The sequence below is a fragment of the Chinchilla lanigera genome, unplaced genomic scaffold, assembly GCF_000276665.1.
Source record: "Chinchilla lanigera isolate Chin_1 unplaced genomic scaffold, ChiLan1.0 scaffold00020, whole genome shotgun sequence".
Lineage (NCBI taxonomy): Eukaryota > Metazoa > Chordata > Mammalia > Rodentia > Chinchillidae > Chinchilla > Chinchilla lanigera.
The window spans coordinates 21287178-21309471 of NW_004955421.1; the positions used below are offsets into that span (position 1 = coordinate 21287178).

A 22294-nucleotide genomic window follows, 5' to 3' on the forward strand; every position below is an offset into this window, starting at 1 on the left:
GTTCTCACAGGACAATGGAACAAATGTCAAAGAACAGACAAGTGAGCCTGACGAGGCTCCCACTGACCAAATTTAAGACAGTTTAAGCATCAAAAAGAATAATGTGGTAATGGATATAATTACTGAGTAAAAAAGAATCCATAACTGTAGTGATGGGTAGCATATATCTGTGAACACACTAAAACCCAGTGAACTGTCACTTAATTATACATAGTTCACAAATTATATCTCAATGAGGCTGGTAAAAAAAAAATCCATGAGTCCATGGGAATAGTAAAAGTAAATCTGGGGGTGAAAGAGGAAAGTTCTTTACAGAAGAATGCCAGTTAATAAATTCAGAGAAAAGTGACAGTATTAGGAAAATCATCATTTTGCAATACTAATGTAATAAATGTTTCAGCTCCTCCACAGATGGTAAAACTATTAGGTGAAAGATTATTGGGGAACAGGATAATCACATGGTCTCACAATATTACCCCACAGATTACTTTTTAGTAATAAAGGAGAACTGAATATGTTCTGGTACAGAAAGCCAGAGAAAAGCAACTTACTCCAATGCTTAAACCCAGATTCACCAACTCGGGCATTATTTATGTTCTCATGGTATAAAGCAGTACGGAGTACCCAACAATACATAGATAGTACCCATGCAAAAATAATAATAATAAAGTAACCTGAATCTAATCATAAGGAAATCAGACAAGTCACATTATGGGACTTCATAATGTAAGTACTCTGGACTCTCCAAGAATGTCAATGTGATGGAAAACAAAGTTGGGGAATATAAGAACCAAATACAATCTGTGATCCTTTACTGGATCCTGAAGAGAGATAAAGGATATAAGGCTCTTACTGCTGCGATAATACAGAAAACTGGCCATGTAGTAGATAATGTTAACACAACATCATCAAATGTCTTGGGAATGATAAAGTAGTTATGAGAACCATGACTCCATTCTTAGAAGATATATACTGAAATATTTAGTGATTAACTGCCAGAATATCTGCTACTGACTTAGAATGAATGTTTCAGGGCAAAAGCAGAGTCAAAGAAAGTCGGGGAGAGGGGGAGAAAAGAGAGGAAATGGAAGGGAGAGAGGGAAAGAGATTAGCTCTGAGACTGATTTATTAGCATGGATTTTTTTAAAAAAGCACCGGAAGTAAGGAGAAAAGGCACCACAGGTGGCAGCTTGGCAGAGGAAGAGCTGTGGCTGATCCCAGGCAGTCTGGCTGGAAAGCTGACGGTCTCAAACACCGTGCTCAGCAGCCTTCAGGAAACAGCAAACCCAACTGTGAAACCAGCGAAGAGATGATCAGACCTAGTGAACACAGCACCAGAGTGAAAGAGAACAGTGGAAGAGTCTAAGATTCTCAAGAGAAAGGGACTTGGTACAAAGACAGTATGATTTCAAGGCTGTCACAAATGTATTTTTTTAAAGCAAGTAATGCACCCTGGCCTGAAAAAACAACAAAAGAAGAAAAGTAAATTAGAAACTCTAAGAAAAAATAAGTTCATGTCCCAAATATTCAGGAAATTCAATTTATAAGATTGAATTTTAGCAATGGAAAGAGTCCAAGAAATGGTATTCTACCTAATTCCGATGCTGGGAACACTCCCTTCAGGGTGAGCCAGCACCCACACTACAGGGAACAATAACCCTAGCACGCTATCTGGCCTGGTCATTGCTCAGGAAGTCTCCATAATACGTATTTGAGGTCACCGGCATACAACTTGTAGAATCCACACAGAAAAGTACGCAGTGATTCTGAGTGAAGAACAGGACCAAACTGTCAGCCATTTTCAGAGCTGGGGGTGAAAGCGCAGCTGAAAGTATTTCCAAAAAACAGAATTTTTAAGTTAGGTCAGACAAGGAGGTAAAAAAGAAAGTTACAGCCTCGTGATGAGACAAGAAAGTTTTAAGATGCTAAAAGTCTGTGGCATAAGAAATAAAGGCACAGGGCTGAGGGCGTAGCTCCGTGGAAGAGCATATGCCTAGCACCTGAGAGACCCCGGGTTCCATGTCTGGCACCAAAATGAAAGGGGGGCGGGCCAGCAGGCACAAATACATGACTTACAAAGATTCTAAAATAACCAAAAGAAGGAAATGTATGTATCTGAAATGCTAGGATGAGACAGGATTGAAAAGTATCGTGTGAGCTAGATCACATTTTCCCATCCCAAAATTTAATAGATGACTAACCAAAGTTGAAAATTAAGAACCAGATGCTTAAATATATTATATTGAATGTGAATGTAATCAGAAGAACTGAAAATAGAAATAGATTTAAAAGAGTAACTCTACAGCAGAGTGGGAAAAGAACAAAGGCACAGTCAAGGGACTGTGGCTTTTCATCTTCAATTCTGTATCATTAGGCTTGTTACTGATTTCACATATTACTTAGATAAAAATTAATAAGAAAAAATGTTTTAAATTTAACTTGTCATTACTTTAGATCATTTTAAGAGTAACTATTTGCACTTACTTAAGTATAATGCCCAAATCTGGCAATCCTTTTAAACTTTTTGTTTCTGAAATAATTTAAAGACTTTCATAAAAGTTGCTAAAATGGTAGAGTTTATAATAAACTCTACAGCTGGCTTCCCTAGGATTAGTATCTTAACCAGACTACACTTATCAAAACCAGCTCCAGTATTACTGCAGTACTAATAGCTAAATTATAGATCCCATATGAATTTTACCAATTTTCTCCCTAAGCGTCCTTTTCCTGTTCCAGGGTCTGATCCAGGATACCATATTGCATTAACTTGCTGCGCCTTAGTCTTCTATTTGGGACAATCTTTTCATTTTTATTTTTCATGATCTTGAGAGCTGTATTACTTAGCTTTCCTGTTAATAAGACATAGTACTGATATTCACAATTTAAAAGAGAAGTTTAATTTGGCTTGTGGTTTCAGGGGCTTCAATGTACGGCCGGCTGGCTCCAAATCAGGAGCACTGTGGTGCAAGGGCATGGCAGAGCAAAGCTGCTGAGTTCACGATGGCCAGGAAGTAGACTGTGAGAACAGCGCCAGAGAAGAAAAGACCAGGGACCACATATAGTACTAAAGGTCATACCTCCACGACTCACCCAGACATATCCAGAAATATGCTGCACCAACCCTTGGAGCAGATCCCAAAGTGATCCGATTAATAATCCCTAGCCACAACAATTCTGCACATCTCCTCATTTGGGTTTATAGGATGTTTTCTCATGATCACACCAAAATTATTCGTTTGACTAAAAGACCAAAGAAGTGACATAATGCCGTTCTGGGGTACCATAATGGATATGAATGCTGTGAATCTTACTACTAATAGTGTCTGCCAGTTTTCCAACTGTAAAATTACTGTCCCTCTTTTTGTCATTGATAAACAGCATGAGGGAAATACTTAAGAGACCACACACTCATAGTTTTAAAAAACTGATAAAGATGATATATATATACCCAACGTATACACTGTGATGATTTGACACATGTATGCATTATGTGATGGTTACCATGACCAAGTTAATAAAATACATCCATCACCGTTCCTGTTCTACTTTACATACCCAGAATGTCCTCGTCGTACAACTCAAAGTTTATACACTTTGTCCAGCATCTCCCCTGCTGCCCTCCCAGACCCTGGAAACCACCATTCTGCTCTCTGCTTCTACAAGTTCAACTCTTTCTAGGTTTCACCCGTGAGATCGTGCAGTACAGTACTTATCTTTCTGTTGTAACATTCACTTTTTATATATTTAGAGACGCACAGTGAAGCATTTCAGGATAAAACAATGTATAGAATTTGCATCAAGTTATAAAGGAGAACAGGAAGCAGCCGTGGAAATAGGTGGAACAGTAACGGCCAAGAGGTGGTCGTCGCTGCCACTGGGCGACGGGACTGCAGTCCCATTTTCAAATCTGCTTTTATGTATCTGTAAAGTTTTCCACGGTAAAGGTTTGGAAACGTTAGAAAGTAAGTAAATTCTGTGCATGCGCGCACCAAAAGATAAAAACAAACTTATGCATTTGCGCACCTTGGGTGAGAAGACATTATCACGCTTGGATTTTCATTTTCCAGTCCGACCCATTGCTGTGAATGCCTAGGTACTTCCAGGTCCACACATATTTTGATTCTTCCATCAAAATCTAGAACACGGGCATTGTGCGCCCTCTAGGGTCTGATTTTATCCCACAAGCTTTGCATCCACATGTTCAATAATAAAAGGCAGAGTATTTTCAAAAATAAGAAATATCCTTCTTCCTCACTGATTTCTGCTTCTTTTAAAAATGGACCCACATATATGGGCAGATCCCAGTGAAATGCTTCTAAATGACAATTATGTGACTTCAGCATCCTTCTTCATCCATCCTTTATTAAGACTGCTTAAAAGCTGGTTCTGATAGTCCATACCTACAATCTCAGTTCTCTGGGAGGAAGAGGCAGCGGGGTTACAAGCTTGAGCCCAGCCTGGGCAACTTAGTGAGACTCTGCATTTCACAACAAAAAAAATTTAAAGGTCTGAAGATGTAGCTGAAATCAAAAAGTCTGAGTTCAATGCCCAGTGCAAAAAGGAATCCTATAACACTCAGAAGTTGTGCTACACTTTCAGACCAACAGATCTGCTCCAAGCCTTACAGATCTGCCATCATTTTATTTTAATAGGATTTCCTGAAAAATTCTTAAACTTGTGAGAAGGTAAACTATGACAAAAAACAAACTTTAGAACTCTAATTAGCTTGACTTCAAATTCCAGGCCTAGCCCCTTCCTAGCTATATTTCTAATTCTTCTAAACCTCAGCTTTCTGACCTGGAGAAAGAGTCAGTATTTTACCACTTAGTAATCTAAAGATTACAAAAATATATGTAAATGCATCATCACAATTACTATTTAAAGGTAACCATTTTTCATTACAGGATTCCAAGGTGATCTGCAGCCGGTTCATCAAAACCTACAAATTAACATTTCAGTAATTGCATTAATGGCTACCTTCAACTACTGTCTCTGAACTGCTCATAGAAGTTCTAGATTTGACTTCAAATTTAGTTTTCTTAATATGTAAATATAACACGCTGCTTAATCTTCTTGATAACGTAGTGTTTGTTCAGATAGTAAGATGGAATTCAGTACTGAGAAATTCAAAATTAACTCAACTCTGTTCCTTGGCCATAATTTGCATCTGAAGATCTGAAAGATCTTCTTCATGTATAAGTTGTTTACTCTTTCTATATGTAATATTCACAAGAGCCATCATAACTAGAAATGACAAAAGTAAAATAAGGGTTATTTGTGGATAGCACAAGATTACCAGGAGATGCATTAAGAAAAGTCAAGACGAAAACTGACTTCACGGAATGTGAAGAACATTTGTTTGCCAGAAAACCATTAATTTGTCTGGGAATCAAGTGAGGACCCCAAAATTCTCACTAAATCCATGTTCGCCAAATCCAGAAATATTAAAAATCTTAGGCATACTTCTGAGAAGCAAGTATGATTCAGTTTGATCATTCTACATTTTATGTGTTCTAGGTGTTAGATTAACAGTAGGGAACAGACAAGAAGCACCTGCCTTCTAACAGAGGAGAGAAACTGGAAACAGAGTTGTAAATAAAAAAGAGATACCTTCAGATAATGGTGTACACCAGGTAATAGGTGCAGGATTGGCACTGACGCAGATCTGTCTGTCTGAGTAGTCACAGCAGGCCCCTGAAAGGGCATGTGGGCAAATGGCACAAGACAGGCATGGAAACAGCAGATAGTAACACACTTAGAAAACACTGTTCTCTATGAGTAGTTCTATCAAAGCAGATTCTCTACATCTAAGTCTTCTAATTACTTCTGGAACTAATGTATATCTGCAGTTTTTAAACCAAATAGAGATACAAACATGGAATATTCACTTTAAATATTTATTTGCCTCTACAGAAAAATTTATATGCTACAAAACGCAAAATATACAGTGACCATACATTCGTCGGCTCTGGACTCCTTGGTTCTCTCCCTGTTAAAGGCAACCCTGACTCAACTACAACTGGAAGCTTCAGTCGGTTTGGGGCTACTGTGAGGATTATACAAAAAAAGGTATTAAAAACTTAGCACAGTGTCTAGAATACTGGAAGTACTTATCAAACATCAGCTACTACTTCAATTTAAAATGTGATTTACATATTTTTTTAAAGAAAGTGTTTACAAATGATTCTATCAATACAAGTATATTCTAGGATTTTAACTTTAAAATCAAAACTATGAAAAATAACTTTGACTTCTTTTTTTTTGAGGTACCGGGGATCGAACTCAGAACCTTGCGCTTGCCAGGCAGGCGCTTATGCCACTGAGCTATATCCCCAGCCCCGAAAAACAACTTTGAAATAAACTTACGTCTACAAAATAATGAGGTACTGCCAAATAACTCTTTAACAGCTTTCACATTGGTGCCCCAAAGAACAGAGGCAGTAGGAATAAAACGAAGAGGAACATTACAGTTTACAGAGTGCAATTAAATGTCTAAAATGCTTGGTGCTCGTGGATGTCAGCAAGGGGATACCCAAGGATGGGATGGAGCTGGCGGTGTGTGAAATGCTCTCTGCTTTGCGGGGAAGGACTTTATCAGTAAGGGGCTGAGCAGACAGAACACAGTACACACTGCAGCTGACTCACTAACAGTACTGCCTGGCCTCTCTGTCCCGCCTTCTTCTGCTCTGCAACTTTCCAATCCCCAGGCAACTCACGGAGGCCCAGGAACATTTTCATTTTCCAGATAAACAGAAGGACAGAAAAATCTAGAACTACCTCCTGCCCTCTCCACCTTCATGCTTGAACAGGCCTCGAGGCGTAAAAGTCCAGCCACTACTTTGTGACCATAAGCCAATTGGCCAGAGCATTCAGGTCAGCCAAGAAGAAAAAAAAAGAGACTGAATTCTCCTGGTCATCTGTTAATCAGCACATCGGCCTCAGATTAACCACCTTCAGATTCCTTGTTATAAAAGGAAAAAAAAAAGAGGAGGAGAAAGAAAAAAAGCGCTTATCTGTTGAAAATTTGTACTCCTACTTTCTGTTCTCTGCAGCCTACCTGCAATCCACACTAACACAAAGATGAAGGAAGTGATATTCCACGTGGGACAAACAACACAAGGGAGCAACAGCCACTTCAACGGCGCAGTTTATGGCCATAACATTTAAAGTGAAGAAGAGAGGATTTCCACCTTCATCAAGCTGGCTCCTGCATCCACACCACCGCCTCCGCCTCCCAGGAAACCACGTGCGCAGGAACGACGCCCCTTCTGAAACCACCCATGTGCCAAAATGGAAACACGCAGCGTTTTCAAAACTTTACGGTGGAAACAAACTTTGTCAAAGGAGCGAGAAAAGCAAATAGCAGCTGGTTTCATATAAACAGAGCATGAGAAAATATGTACGAAGGGGCTAAAATAATTTTTCTACATTAATTTTACTAGATTGTTCTTCCTAAAATGTTTATTTAAGAGATGATGAAAAACTGAAGGCCAAAAATCCTTATTTGAGGAGTCATAATTTTCGGTTCGTGCATTAAAGGATTAACTGAATGAACTACCCTCATTCTTCATAAAACGTCTCTACAGTAGTTATAATATAAATGCCATTAAGTGACTCATTTCATAAGCCTTTGTGACTAAAGAGGAAATTTCTTTTTCATTTGTTTAATATTCCCATTAATAAGAATGTTCTGTTACATATTTAGTGAAAGTTTGAACAACAACAACAAAGATGGACAAATTCCAAGAACAAACAGATTTTTTTTTCTTTTCCCATGAAGTTAACATTATGGAATTTTAACAGATGTTCTATTTAGTCATAGTTAATAAAATGAATTATGTAGGATTAAAATAGGGTTCAATGTTTGCATTGGATTTTAACTGAAAAACAATTTCATATTAAAAGTTTGGAAAAGTTCCTAATCACTTTTCCCCTTGAATTTTCAGTAGAATTACTAAGATACAGAAAATAAGTGAATTTTTACAGCACTTATTTTTTAAATAAAACCAGATTACAGAAACTATTTTTTTCAAGGTTTCAGACTGAAATTTTAGAAAATTATGTACTCTTTGGTACAGTATCTCATCGCCTACCTACCGCACAGATCACAGCAGTGCAGCGTGCATATCCAGGCTGAGTCGCTGCCCCGCCTATACCCGAGCCCCCTTTGCGCTCACCATTCTGACATGGTGGTACGTGACAAGTGAAAAGAATCAAGCTTAAAGAAATGGGAAAACCACAAATATTTATTGCGTACTCACTATGTGGACAGTGTTGTACTAAAGCCTGTGCACAGCACAAAGAAGTAAAATCCAACAGTTTCAAGAACTTTTATGTTACATGGGAAGACAAGCTCCAAGTGTAAAGACGAGCCAAAGAGACAGACAGCAAAGAAAACAAATTCACAGAAACGTACAGAGACAGGGACACAGCACAATACACAGAAGTACAAAATAACCCTGCTGCTAACGTCCCTTTCCCTTTTACTGTTTTGAAAGTAAGTAGTGGTATACAGACTTAAAGATGGTATATATTAGAAGTTCTAGCTACAGTTGCTTCGAAGTATTTTTCAATGGAAACACTGGGGCTGGAAAGATGGCTCAGCGCCGCAGCGCCTGCCTGGCAAGCGCAAGGTCCTGAGTTCAATTCCCGGTACCCAAAAAAAAAAAAAAAAAAGGAAAACACTGAAGTATTGCAACTCAGTAAGAAAATCTCTGGGCAATCTTATTTGAAAAACATGGTGCAACAAATCATCAATGTGATGCAAAAAGCAAATCATAAAATTTTTACAACCCACTTATATTAGTGATTCTGATCAGCTCACCCATCAGTTAGGAAAACTGTATTTTTATACTAAGATACTGTTTTTCCTAAAGAAGTAGCCAGTCAATATAAAGTCAGGTACAGATTATAATTCACTACAGTTATACAAATTCTTTTGTATGAGACATTTGGATAAAACACTCTGGAATTGCAACTGAAAAAATTTACAAGCAATATTTCACCTCTTGGTTCAAACACAACAATTATTATTCATCATTAAATTGTTCACACATTCAAATGTAGAAAGTTACATCCCTATTCAAGAACCTAGCAGCTTAGAAACTGCTTTAATTTCTGAATTTCCTAGTAGATGGTACTGCTGTAATAGAATAGTACCTAGTAGATGGTACTACTGCCTCAGAGGACTGCTATGAGATTTCGGTGCACACAGTCTACGCAAAGTTCTTAGCACAAACAGGAAAACAGATTCAGAAATGTTAAGTAACTTGCCAAAAGCAGACAGCTGGTAAGGGGCAGAACTGTATATCACATTGTGGTGTCCTTCACTGTCAAAGGCTCTTTCGGTTACCAAGAATATGGGTAATCACAGCTCCCATTTCCTGAGCGTGTACGGTACGGTGTGACAGTCACTACAGAAAGTTCTGCACCTGGATCTTCTCATGTAATTCTCACAAGGATGTGGTGAAGACTCAGTCACTAGCAGTAAGGACACAACACAGTTTTTAGATGCATGTTAACATGCCCAACTTACTTAAAGTTAGAACTAGTGATACCGTTTTTCATCTCCCAGTGGAGTGGCAGGGAAAACAGAGCACTGCGCTGCCGGCAAGCTCAGCTTCCTGCCACTAAGGGCCATTTGGGGTTACCTATCAAACTTACAATGCCCACACCTCTAACCAAGTGACTGCACCTCTTAGTGTGAAACCCACACACGCTCCAGGCACAAACGAAACGACGCTGGAACACTATTAAGCAATGTCCACCAACAGGGCAGTGGCTGAGCAAATAATGGCTCCTTATACAATGAAGTACTATGCAAAACCAGTGCTCTTTATAAAGTGGCTTAAAATAATCTCCAAAGAAATATTAGGTTAACAAACAACAAAATACACAATCCCTAGACAGAAAGCTTCTGGAAAGACACACCAGAGTCGACCGTAACGTGAAGACCTGGGGGTCGGGGTGGCGCCAAGTGAGCAGACAAAAGATTTCAAGGACAATCAAGAGGCGGATCTTGAAAGGGACCTGTGCTCGGCCAACAGATTGGGGGGGTTCTCACTGCCAAGGGATGGCAAGGGCACCCATGTCTGGAAAGCTGTTCTATCTACTTCAGTGAACTTTTCAATGAGCAGTGATTTCTGCACCTAAGCACTGGGGGTTACAATAAACATATGGAACAGGCTGAATGATTTGTTTGGCCTGCTTGACTGCTTATAGCAAAGTTGGGGTCGAGCCGGGCGTGGTGGAACATGCCTGTAATCCCAGCACTTGGGAGGCTGAGGCAGGAGGATTGTTGCGAGTTCGAACCAGCCTGGGCTACAGTGAGCTCAAGGCCAGCCTGAACTGCACAGTGAGACCCTGTCTTAAAAAGATAAAAAAAAAAAAAAAAAAAAAAAGCAAAGTTGGGGTTGGAAGGAATAAACCTCACCTACCTCTAAACTCTTCCATGGCTATTCTCTTCTACCAAAAGGAAGCCAGGAGCCATGCATTACTAAAATGGCAACATCCTACCACTGAGACAGCCCCAACTAGCTTCTCTCCTTCAGATGTGTGCAGCCAGGGGCCATATACCAATAATTTATCCTCCTATCTCCATGGATACAAGTCAGGCCCTTTCCGGGGCTTTTCCCTTGTGCTTTTTCCCATCCTCTGGCAAACACCCAGCAGAGGTGGGAGGTTCAACTTCTCCTCCTGACCAATACCCCAGTTTGGGAGTACTCTGTTGAAGCATCCTCCGCAGGCTTGAGATAGATCTAAAACTGAGACTCACTTTTATTATGCAACAACACTAGCTGAGTACCATTCAAGCAGTGTTTCCTTTATAAGCCCAGGTACACCCTGAATGTGCTTGTAAGTACAGCCTTCACTACACTGCACCCTGAAGACCATACTTCCTTATTTGTTTTCCCAGAGAATGTGAATCGTTTGGGGCAGAAAAGTTCTAAGTAACACCCAACACACAACACTCCACAAATGTTGGAGAGTAGAATTTGTGGACATTTACGGAGCTTAACTTATTCCTATTTCTTTTGAAACAAACTGCCTTTCTTTGCTATCTTTCTCTATATAAGTTTTTTTTAATTTACATCCAACATTATGAGGCTGCTCTCCGCAAAGTTTTTTGGCCAGTGTTCTACCTGAAATCATCTTGGCTATGACAGCAGCTATGATTTTGCTCCCTGCTTTCTTTCTTTTTTTTTTTTTTTTTCTGGTTTTTCTCCGGTACCGGGAACCGAACTCATGGCCTTGCGCATGCCAGGCAGGCGCTTTTTGCCGCTGAGCTAAATCCCCAGCCTCCTTGCTCCCTGCTTTCATTGCAGTAACACCACTGCACCAAGACACTTGGCCACATCTAATTTGGCCAAGATCATGAGAAAAATGAGAACTGAAAGGGTGAGGTAAATAGTAGAATCTGTTGACCTTGCTTAGACTCAGTAGAAAATTCACAGGAACTAAAACAGTTTAAGAGAACATAAGGGACACACAAGCAATCTCCACAAACATCAAAGGTGGATTAAAAAAAAGTACGACAGGATTCAAAAACCTCTGAAGAACACACATAATCTGTCTTATAATGCATGAATTCAAACTTCAATCTCATTCTAATGGGCTACTGCTATAGAGATAAAAATATTTTAAAGAAAAAAAATAGCATGTAGAATAAATGTTTGAGTTTCCCAGTGATTCTCACTAAAGCTTCCCCATGTATTTTCTTATTGAAACAATCAAATGAGTTCTTGGCAAGAGATTTGATATTGGTGTCAGAATAATGTAAGAATCTAACCTATTTATAATGCAAGAATGTTGTTTAAGACAGATGCATCGTTTGTTATTTTTCTCACTTGGAAAAGAAGCTATGTTTCATTCAGCAATAATGCTTCTCTCATTCTATCTGAGAATCCTGCACAAAAGCAATACATCAACTAAAATCAGTTCTGAAAGATCTTTTATGAATACGCACAATGCAGAAGACCCTAATTACATTTCCAACAAACCTCTGCTATTTTGAGTAAACAAAGTCATCTCAGTAAGGTCACACTATTTGCAAGGATGGCAGCCTAAGAATTAATTACTAGGATGACATATGTCAAAATAAATTTTTAAACGAATAGACTGTAGTTGTAACCATGTGTTTTCTCTTTTTGTATGCAAAATTAGTACTCTGTGGAATATAAATGTATTCAGCACCTTTCAAGAACGTTTTTGAAAAGTTTATTATTAGTCCCCCTATCTTTTCCAACACCCATGTGAAATTATGAGTATATAACAGATTTAGAAAGTTAGAAAATAAGAACAGAACAAAGACACAGTATGGGTGATATTTCTGAAAGACACAGGTCATCTTTACAAAAATGATTAATTATGAAAATTCAGTTCTGCCACCAAAAGTCCTTCAAGGTGTACACCAACTAGATGGCTACCCTGGACGCTGCTACCTTGTGGAAATCAAACCTTTAAGTCACATGTAACAATGGTGGTGTGTCATAAAGCAGACTGAAGTCCACAGCTGAAAACAAAACAACTGAGAATAAAATGAGAGATTTCAATGAACTTTGATATTTTTCCAGTTGGGATATTCTTTAATTACATTTAAAACACTTTTATAAATAAAAATACTTTATTATCCAAGGAACTTCAAATAGAAAATATAGATGCAGTAGAGTTATACACAAGTCCTCACTTGTGTTTAAATAGAAAATTATGTCCCATGCCAAAGGTTTCTCTTGTATCTCACTATCTAAAATTCAACTGTTAAAGTTCAAAACAATCTCTCCTATCAGAGACAAAGATTAAAACACGCTACCTGTAATAATCTAAAAAAATCGCTGCCAGGCGTGGTAGTGCACTCCTGTAATCTCAGCACTCGGGAGGCTGAGGCAGGAGGATCACTGTGAGTTCGAGACCAGCCTGGGTACAAAGTGAGCTCAAGGCCAGCCTGAACTGCACAGTGAGACCCTGTCTCAAAAAGACAAAAAAAAAAAAAAAAAGAAAAGAAAAAGAAATAGTCTACTAAAATCACCTGTTGCTGGTAAAGTTTTGCTTTTTCATTCAGAAAAGAAAGAAAGAGAGAGACAGACAGACCGAGAGACAGAAAGACAGAGACAGAAAGACAGGAAGAAAGAAAAGGTCCCACGTAACCATAGGGCTGCAGCATTAGAAGGCACTGAGTCCCTAGATACCCTGCTCTCCGACTGACCTGCTGCAGGGCCAGTCTCCAGCAGACTTCTCCGCTCCTTTTATTCCCTTATCAGGGAGCCAAGCCATAACTCCATGATACAGGCTTGGGAAGCAATTGTCTCAAAGCACTTATTTCATTGCCAATTTTTCATTAATTCTCCATATTACATAACTGATTTGCTATCGCACTCTTAGCAGTGCTTTTGTAGTATTCTGGCTATAAGAGACATTTAGCCACTCTAGAATAACAATAAAACCACACGACATATACCCATTCCGACCACCAAAAGAGCTCTTCCAGCAAACCATTCATTCTATGATTCTTTCAGAGCACGACTACCATGCGTGTGGAACCTTGCTCACCTGGGCCTCACTGAGTGAAGAGAAACGTCTTGGGACACATATAAAGTATTTATTATAGTTACTTTATGCTGCCAACAAAACTTCCTATCTAAAACATTTTTTATTGTAACACAGGCATGTGCAATACACAGGCCAAAAGCTGGCCACACCTCCAGTGTTTAGAAGATGGTTTCCCTTTTTGATTTTTAAACCAGCTTCCCCTAATATATTTCTAAATGTTACAAAATGTAAATTTAATGAACAAAGCGTATCATTCTTTGTTCAATAGTGGAACTTAAGTGAGTTACCTCTCTTAAGACTGTGCTTGTATAGCCTCGATATAATCCTTGGATGCCCTGAAACAAACAAAAAGTCAAGAATTCAGAAGTTAGAATAGCAAGGAGGATTTCTAAATGATGTTCTGAACAAGGACATTTACCTGCTCTAAAATTGGAGTTGGCAAACATTCAGCCACACCACAGTTCTACAAAGAGGTTAAAGGTTCTCTACTGGCTTAAGGCACACTAAGCGCAGGTCAGCGTCTTTCAAATGGATACATCTCCAAAAATAAAACTGGCTCCACATTTACTTTTACTTTTACTTGCTGTTATTCAACGTTTTTCTTAAAAAAAAACTTGCAGTGCTTAAAATATATTTCCAAAAGCAAATGTACACAAATACCAACTATCCTTTCATATAAAAGAGAATTATATTTTACAGCTTTTATACCAGAAGCTCATTAATAATCTCTCACCAAAGTAGTGGTGTGTATTTCCAGACAAACCTTGATTTATCTACTTAACCATCCACACGGTCCAATGGAGACCCAGTAGAATTAGTCTCACCCCAGTGTCTCCTCACTGAATGAGAAGTGACACACCTAGGGGACAGACCACTAAGAATAGCTTTTCTAAAACCTACATTCAGTAAGACTGATTTCCACTAAAAACAAAACAACAACAGCAAAAACAAAAAACCATCAGATGCAGTGGCATGTGCCCTTAGTCCCAGCTACTCAGCAAGCTGAAGCAAAAGGAACTCTTAAGCCAGGAGTTCAAGGCCAGCCTGGGCAACACAGTAAGACCCTATCTCAAACAAAACAAAACAAAACAAAACAAAAGCTTAGTGTGGCAAGGCACACCTATAATTTTAGTGCTTCTGAGGCAGGAGGATCACAGGTGTGGACCCTACGTAAGCAACACTGCAAGAACCTGTCTTACAATTTTAAAGTAAAATCAAATAAATGAATGGCTGGATATGTTTTGCGTAGGGCAAGAGCCCTACGGGTTCAATCCCCCGCCCTGCCCCTCCCAGCCCCTCTGCGCCCTCCCCAAATTCTGGGCACAGTGCCACCTGCCTATATTCCCAATTACTCAGGAGGCTGTAGCAGGACGATTGAAGTTCCAGGCCAGCTTGGGCAAATTATCAAGACCCTATCTCAAATAAAATACAAAAAGGGTCAAGTAGGTTGTTCAGCGGTGGAACATCCTTGAGTTCAATCCCCAGTGCACCACAAGCAGAGAAAAATTTTAAAGAACATCCTCTGTAAGTACTGAAAAGGAGCCAGGCATGACGGCACACACCTGTGAAGTCCCAGCACTTAGCGGGGCTGACGGAGCATTGGAAGTTTGAGTCTTACCTAGGCAATTTAGTGAGCCCTGTCTCAAAAAAAAAAAAATAAAATAAAAAAGGGATGGGGATTTAGCTAAGTGTTAGAGCACCCTTGAGTTTATCCCCCCAGTACCACCGAAAACAAAACAAAACAGAAAAACCATATAAAGGAAAATAACTAAATGCTTCCTAGTCACAAGGCTAGGAAGATACAAAGAATAATTTCTGAGCCACAACTAACACTGACCAGGAAAAGAGGAATCACACGTTAATGTAAATATTTTGTTGTGCATCATTATTATATTTCTCTACTATGGGCATTCAAATATTGTAGTAATATCTTAATAAAATATTTTAATTCATTTTACATATTTATAATTTGTCCCATGTTGGATTCCAAAATAACTACAGGAAGATTACAACTCAGGAAACATACAGAAGGAACACTAAAGATGTGTCTGTTTAGAAATCTGAAAAAAGAATTAAAAATGAAAATAAAAATTCAGAACAAAGAATAGGCAAAAATAAACTCGAGAAGAGTTACTATAACTGGACATTAAGTTCAACTCTAACTTTCCTCTAACGCTCCTGGAACAAGCCCCACAGCATTAATTACTATAAAATCTTCTTCAACACACAAAAAAAGTCTAAAGCTACATCTTACCTCTTCATATAAGATGTTAGAGAAAATCTGAAATGTTCTTGAAGAAGCAGATACCTGAGCCCTCTGCTTAACCACTTCGGAAGGAACCCGAATCAGGCAGGCAACCTAAAATACACAAATTTATTTATATTCTGAAAAGGAAACAATTGTTACAAACACTGACCCTTTTTATAAGCAAAACCTACAGTAAAAATATATCATGTACATGTTTAATGTAAGATGTCAAAAGGTCTATTTTTTATTTTATGAAATAATAAAAACAAAATTTCCTAACAAAATAGTAAGAGAATAACAATAGTTAATACACTGCACATCATAATCTGAAAAGTAGTTACTCAGAGCATAAGACATGGACAAAAAGACTCTGTCCCACAAAGGAGAAACTCTTATAGATGAAGCACTGCCCTTACTGATGGGATGACATGTACCGCTGTCATCCAGCTTTTCTCTCTGGTTCTCTACAGATCTCCCACGCTGTCCACATCATTCCACACACACTTCTCAGCCGCTGGATGGTAAGAAGCACCTTTACTCATTGTGACTCACCAACACCCACAACAGCTGGCACATAACAGACATTTCCACCCTGTTTAATCAAAGAACGAACCGAAAGGAAGGAAGCAACATAGCACAGCAGTAGAGGGAAGGTTGACCGTTAGCTAGTGCCCCTGCCCTTCTGCCCCACTGCACCCCAGCACTAGACCCCACACCACACGACTGGGGAGGGACTTCCGGTATCCCTGAACTTGGCAACGTGATTCTGCTTGACACTGATCCTGACTGGCCCATATCCACACCTTAGAACAGTGACAGCGAACCTCTTAGAGACTGCGCGCCCAAGCTGCAGCCCCAAGCCCATTTATTTATTGCGAAGTGCCAACACTGCAATTAAACCTGAATTCTGAGGTTTTAGTTTAGAAAAAAAACAAACGCTATCTGACTGCTGAGGTGAGCTGGCTTGTGTGCCGACGGAGAGGGCTCTGTGTGCCCACTGTGATGGGTGTGCCATAGGTTCGCCACCACTGCCTTAGAACAAGTAATTCTAACACCTCCCCTTCAAGACAAGGGTTGGAAAGCTTCTGATACCAAAAAGCACATAGTGAACACTTTAGACTGCAACGTATGTCAAGGAGCTATATCCAGCCAAGAAATGAACACGTGGCTATTAAACTAGAAAAGTAACAGGACCAGAAATACGAAAGTCATTAGCTACAGTGAGCACCTTAGCTACCGTGAGCTGCCCAGGTCCAACTCTCCTGTGAGGGGTTTTCCACTTAGGGCACAGAGTCAGCTGCTCTTCTCCTTGCAAAATAACCACAACCAGGTGAGTGGCTATTCAGACCCTGCAGCCCAGCAGTCTGAATCTAGAGCTACTCTGGCCAAGACATACAAGGCACTGGCCATGAGGCTACAGAGCACTTGAAAAGCTGCTAGGACAACTGAGATGTGCTGTAAGGGTAAAGTACACATCAGATTTTGAAAACATGGATGAAAAAGCATGTAAAATTCCATTTGCAATTCTTTTATACTTATCGCACATTGAAACGTTATTAGAGATGTGAAAGGTTTAATGAAACATCATTAAAATCATCCTATTCCCAATCATAGTTTTCTGAGGAATCTCCATACTGATTTCCAGAGAGTTGCACCAGTCTACACTCCCACCAACAGTGGAGAAGGGTTCCTTTTCCCCACAGCCCTTCCAGCATTTGTTATTGGTTGAATTCTTGAATAACAGCCATGCTTTCTGGCGTGAGATGGAATATCAATGTTGTTTTAATTTGCATCTCTCAAATGACCAGTGATGTTAAACATTTTTTATATATTTATTTGTTGTTTGTATTTCTTCACCTGAGAAGTGTATGTTCATCTCAGACGCCCATTTTTGGATGGGGTCTTTAAGTTTGGGAGGTCTGATATGTTTGAGTTCTTTATATGTTCTCAATAGTAATCCTCTGTCGGAGCAACAGCTGGCAAACATGTTTTTCCCACACTGTGGGCTGTCGATTCACTCTGTTGGTGGTTCCTCTTACTGTGCAAAAGCTTTTTAATAAGATGAGATCACAGTTGTTGATTCTCTGTGATAGTTCCTGTGCGATCGGGGTTTTATTCATAAAGTCTTTGCCTACACCACTGTCTTCAAGAGCTTTACCTATTCTATTGTCCAGCACATTTTTGCTTTAATATTTTGATCTTTGATCCATTTCGAATTTAGTTTAATGCATGGCAAAAGAGATGGATCCAATTTTAATCTTCAGCATGTGCAGAGCCACTTTTTCCAGCACCATTTAAATAGATTAACTTTCTTCCAGTGAATGTGTTTGGCATCTTTGTCAAAGATAAGGTGGCTTAGTATGTAACTGAAAGATGTAATTGAAAACTTAGTATGTCTAGAATTGTTTCTGTATCTTCTAATCTGTCCCACTGATCTTTGGATGTTTTTTTTTTGCCATTTAGGATTTTTTTTTATTACAGTAGCTTTATAGTATAATTTCAAATCAGGGATTGTGATGCCCCCTGCCTTGGCTTTGTTGCCCAGAATTGCCTTTGCTATTCTAGGTCTCTCCTGGTTCCACACGAATTCTAAGATATGCTATTGGAATTTTTATCAGAATTGCGTTAAATCTGTATAACAGTTTTGGAAGCATGGCTACTTTCACTATACTGGTTCTTCCCATCCAAGAGCAAGGGCTATCTCTCCATCTTCTGAAACCCTCTTCAATCTCCTTTGTCAGAGTACTGTAGTTTTCAACGTAGAGGTCTTTTACAATCTTCATTAGATTGGTACCTAGGTATTTCAGTTTTTTGGACGCTACTGGGAAAGGTGTTCTTTCTCAGTAAGTTTGTTATTTGTGTACAGGAAGGCTATTGATTTTTGAGTGCTGACCTTGTACTCGCTATGCTACTGAATTTGTTCATTAAATCTAGCAGATCTATAGTAGACCTTTTAGGGTCTTCTATGTAGAGCATTATGTCATCTGCAAATAGTGGTAATTTAACTTCTTCCTTTCCTACCATTATCCTTTTTATTTCTTTCTCTTGTGTAATTGCTCTCCCTAAAGTTTCCAGAACTGTGCTGAATAAGAATGGAAACAGTGGACATCCTTGCCTTGTTCCTGATTTTAGAGAGAAAGCTTTTCAGTTTTTGTCCATTTAGTGTGATGTTGGTTGTGGTTTGTCATAGATGGTTTTTATCAGATTGAGATGAAGACCATCTATTCCAATTTTCTGTAGGGTTTTTTTTAATCATAAATGGGTGCTGGACTTTGTTAAAAGCTTTTTCTGCATCTAGGGAGTTGATCATATTTTTCTGTCCTTGACTCTGTTAATATGACATATTACATTTATTGATTTATATATGTTGAACCATCCCTGCATCCCTGGGATGAATCCAGGATGGTTATAGTGTATAATCTTCCTGATGATTTGCTGCATTCTGCTTGCTAGCATCTTACTGAGGATTTTACATTTATGTTCATTAGGGGGACTAACCTGTAATTCTCTTTCTTAGTTGAGTCTGATGGGTATTGCGGTTAAATGTTCTTTAAGTTTCTTGCAGAATTCAGCATTGAATCTATAAGGGCCTGGGATTTTCTTTGTTGGTAAGTTTTCAATTACATCTCTGATTTCACTGATTGATATTGATTTAGGATTTTTATATCGTCTTGATTCAGCTTTGGTAATTCATATGTATCTAGGAATCTGTCCATTTCTTCTGCATTTTCCATTTTATTAGAACACAAGTTTTCAAAGTAGGTATAGATGGTCTTCTGGATTTCTCAGTTGGTTTCATTGTGATTGCTGCAGGAGCCATTGTGATTTTACCCTTTTCATTCTTAATTGCATGCATTTGAGTCTTTTCTTTCCTTTTTTGATAAGGTTGGATAAGGACTGTTGATTTTATTTAACCTTTCAAAGAACCAAGTCTTCAATTCATTGATTCTTTGTATTGTCTTATTATTCTCCAATGCATTCATTTCTGCTCTAATCTTTGTAATTTCCTCCCTCATATGAGCTTTGGGCTTGGCCTGCTCTTCTTTTTGTAGAAGTTTTAGGTTCAACATTAAGTTGTTTATTTGTGCTTGCTCTTTTCCTGATATCGGTATTCACTGCTATAAATTTCTCTCTTAGGACTACCTTTACTGTGTCCCATAAGTTCCAGTATGTTGTATTGTCATTATCATTTAATTGTAGAAACTGTCTAATGTCTTCCTTAATTTCATCTGTGACCCACTGGTTGTTCAGGAGGATGCTATTTAATGCCCACATTTATGAAGTTCTTGTGGTTTCTTTTGCCACTGATTTCCAATTTCACTGCACTATGGCCTGATAATATGCATGGGATAATTTCAGTTCCTTTTCATTTGCTTAAGCATGTTCTGTGAGCTAGTACGTGGTCTATTTTGGAGAACATTCCATGTGCAGCTGAGGAGGATGTATATTCTGATGTTGTGGGGTTAAACACTCTATAGACATCTACTAAGTCCATTTGTTCAAAAGTTTGGTTCAGTTCTAATATTTCATTGCTGATTTTTTTGTCTAGTTGATCTTTTTGTGACAGTGAGATATTGAGATCTCTCAATACAATTGTATTAGTGCTTATTTGATTTTTCATGCCTGTTAATGTTTGTTTTATATAGTTGGATGTACTGGTATTGATCTTTTTGTGACAGTGCAATATTGAGATCTCTCAATACAATTGTATTAGTGCTTATTTGATTTTTCATGCCTGTTAATGTTTGTTTTATATAGTTGGATGTACTGGTATTTGTTGCATATGTATTTGTGATTGTTATCTCTTTCTTTTGGATTATTCCCTTTACAAGGATGTAGTGACCTTCTTTATTTCTCTTAGTTTTGGCTTGAAATTCACTTTGTCTGCAAACAGAATAGCTACTACTGCTTTTTTATGGGTTCCTGTCGCATAGAGTATTGTTTTCCACCCTTCGACTTTCGGTCTATGAATTTCTTTTTGAATTAAATGTGTTTCATGCATGCAATATATCGTTGGATCTTGCTTCTTGATCCATTCCACCAATCTGTGTATTTTGATTGGTGAACTGAAACCATTAACACTGATGGTTACAACTGATATGTACTGACTTATCCTTGTCATGTTATTTTCCTATTGTTGGCTCTACCTCCTTTTCCCCCTCTGTTTAACTGTTTGCCTTGCCTAGTGGATTCCTGCTGTTGGGGTGCATGGAGTTGCAGTGCTTGTTATCTCTTTCTAGAATGTCCTTCAAAACATTTTGGAGTGCTGGTTTGGTGGTCATAAATTTCCTCAGATGTTCTTTGTCATGGAAGTATCTTATTTCTCCAGCAGTTTTGAAAGACAGCTTTGTGGGGTACATTAATCTGGTTGAATGTTGTTTTTCTTCAGAACCTGAAATACTTCACACCAAGCTCTCCTTGACTTGAGACTTTGTGCTGAGAAGTCAGCTGTGATTCTGATGGACTTTCCTTTCTAGGTGATTTGCGTCTTTTCTCTAATAGCTTTTAAGATTCTGCTCTTGTGTTGAATTTCTGGAATCTTGACTATTATATGTCTGGCTGTAGATTTTTTTTTTTATTTTGGCTAGCTGGAGTTCAATATGCCTCACTTACTGTATGTCAAGTTCTTTTTCTCTACCAGGGAAGCTTTCTGCCATGATATCTGTGAACAGTTTTTGTATCATTTGTGCTATCTCCTGCTTTTTCACTGACTCCAATCAATTTTAAATTATTCTACTTTGCTTCACCTAGCAACTGCTGGATTGATTTCCATGGTCTCTTGATATTGCTAAGAAATCTTTCATGATTGCTAACCACAAGCCTGTCTTCTATATCTGAGATCCTGTTCTCACATTGGGTTCATCTGCTACAGATACTTTCAATGGAATTCTTATTCTCCTGGACATCTGCTTGAATCAGCCTTCTAGATTCCATTTCTTTCCTATGCTGAGCATTCATGGCATCCATACTTTTCTTAAGTTCCTTCAGAAAAGCCAGGCGGGTGGGTTTCAGATTGTCCCACCTCACCGCCCCCTGGGTTTGCCTTTGGTGAACTGGATGCTTGGGGGTGCAGCTTGTTTAAATGCCTTCTCATTTTCTTTTTTTTAGTTTAATTCCTGGGGTGATGCTTGTAAATTGCCTATGATGGGTTGCTTTATTGCTAGTATTTAGAACGTTTAGGAAATGACTACTTCTCTGAGATAACTTCCAGGTGTAACTGGTTTTGGGGTCTTGAGTCCTTTGCAAGATCCTACCTCTTCAATTTGTTGGGAATAAGAAGTTGCAGCCTGTTTGGCCCAGTCCCTGGTTCTTTGGCATTGCATCATAGTAATTTCTGTGACCCTCAGTTACTCTCAGTCTTGGAATATCAGGAAGAAAAGCTGTTTAGAACAATTATGCCACTTTTGACTATAGTGGTACTATCAGTAATGACAATAGCAAAAACACTGGCTTGAAAATGACAAACTGAGCTAACCATTAATTTGCCACCTTTAACCATAT

At 38.8% G+C, this 22294-nt stretch overlaps 1 protein-coding gene across 6 annotated transcripts in view; it reads right to left on the bottom strand.

Moving 5' to 3' along the window:
- The window catches only part of Slc25a26 (solute carrier family 25 (S-adenosylmethionine carrier), member 26), a 114260-nt gene that overhangs the window by 67107 nt on the left and 24859 nt on the right, over positions 1-22294 (bottom strand). For 5 of the 6 annotated variants that reach the window (XM_013513718.1, XM_013513719.1, XM_013513722.1 and 2 more), the window contains 2 exons: positions 15800-15904; positions 13833-13880 (listed from right to left, as the gene is read on the bottom strand). The exons of the other annotated variant lie outside the window; for it this stretch is intronic. In XM_013513718.1, coding sequence (XP_013369172.1) covers positions 13833-13880; positions 15800-15904 — 153 coding nt within the window. The remainder of the gene's footprint in view (positions 1-13832; positions 13881-15799; positions 15905-22294) is intronic. 6 annotated transcript variants of the gene reach the window in all.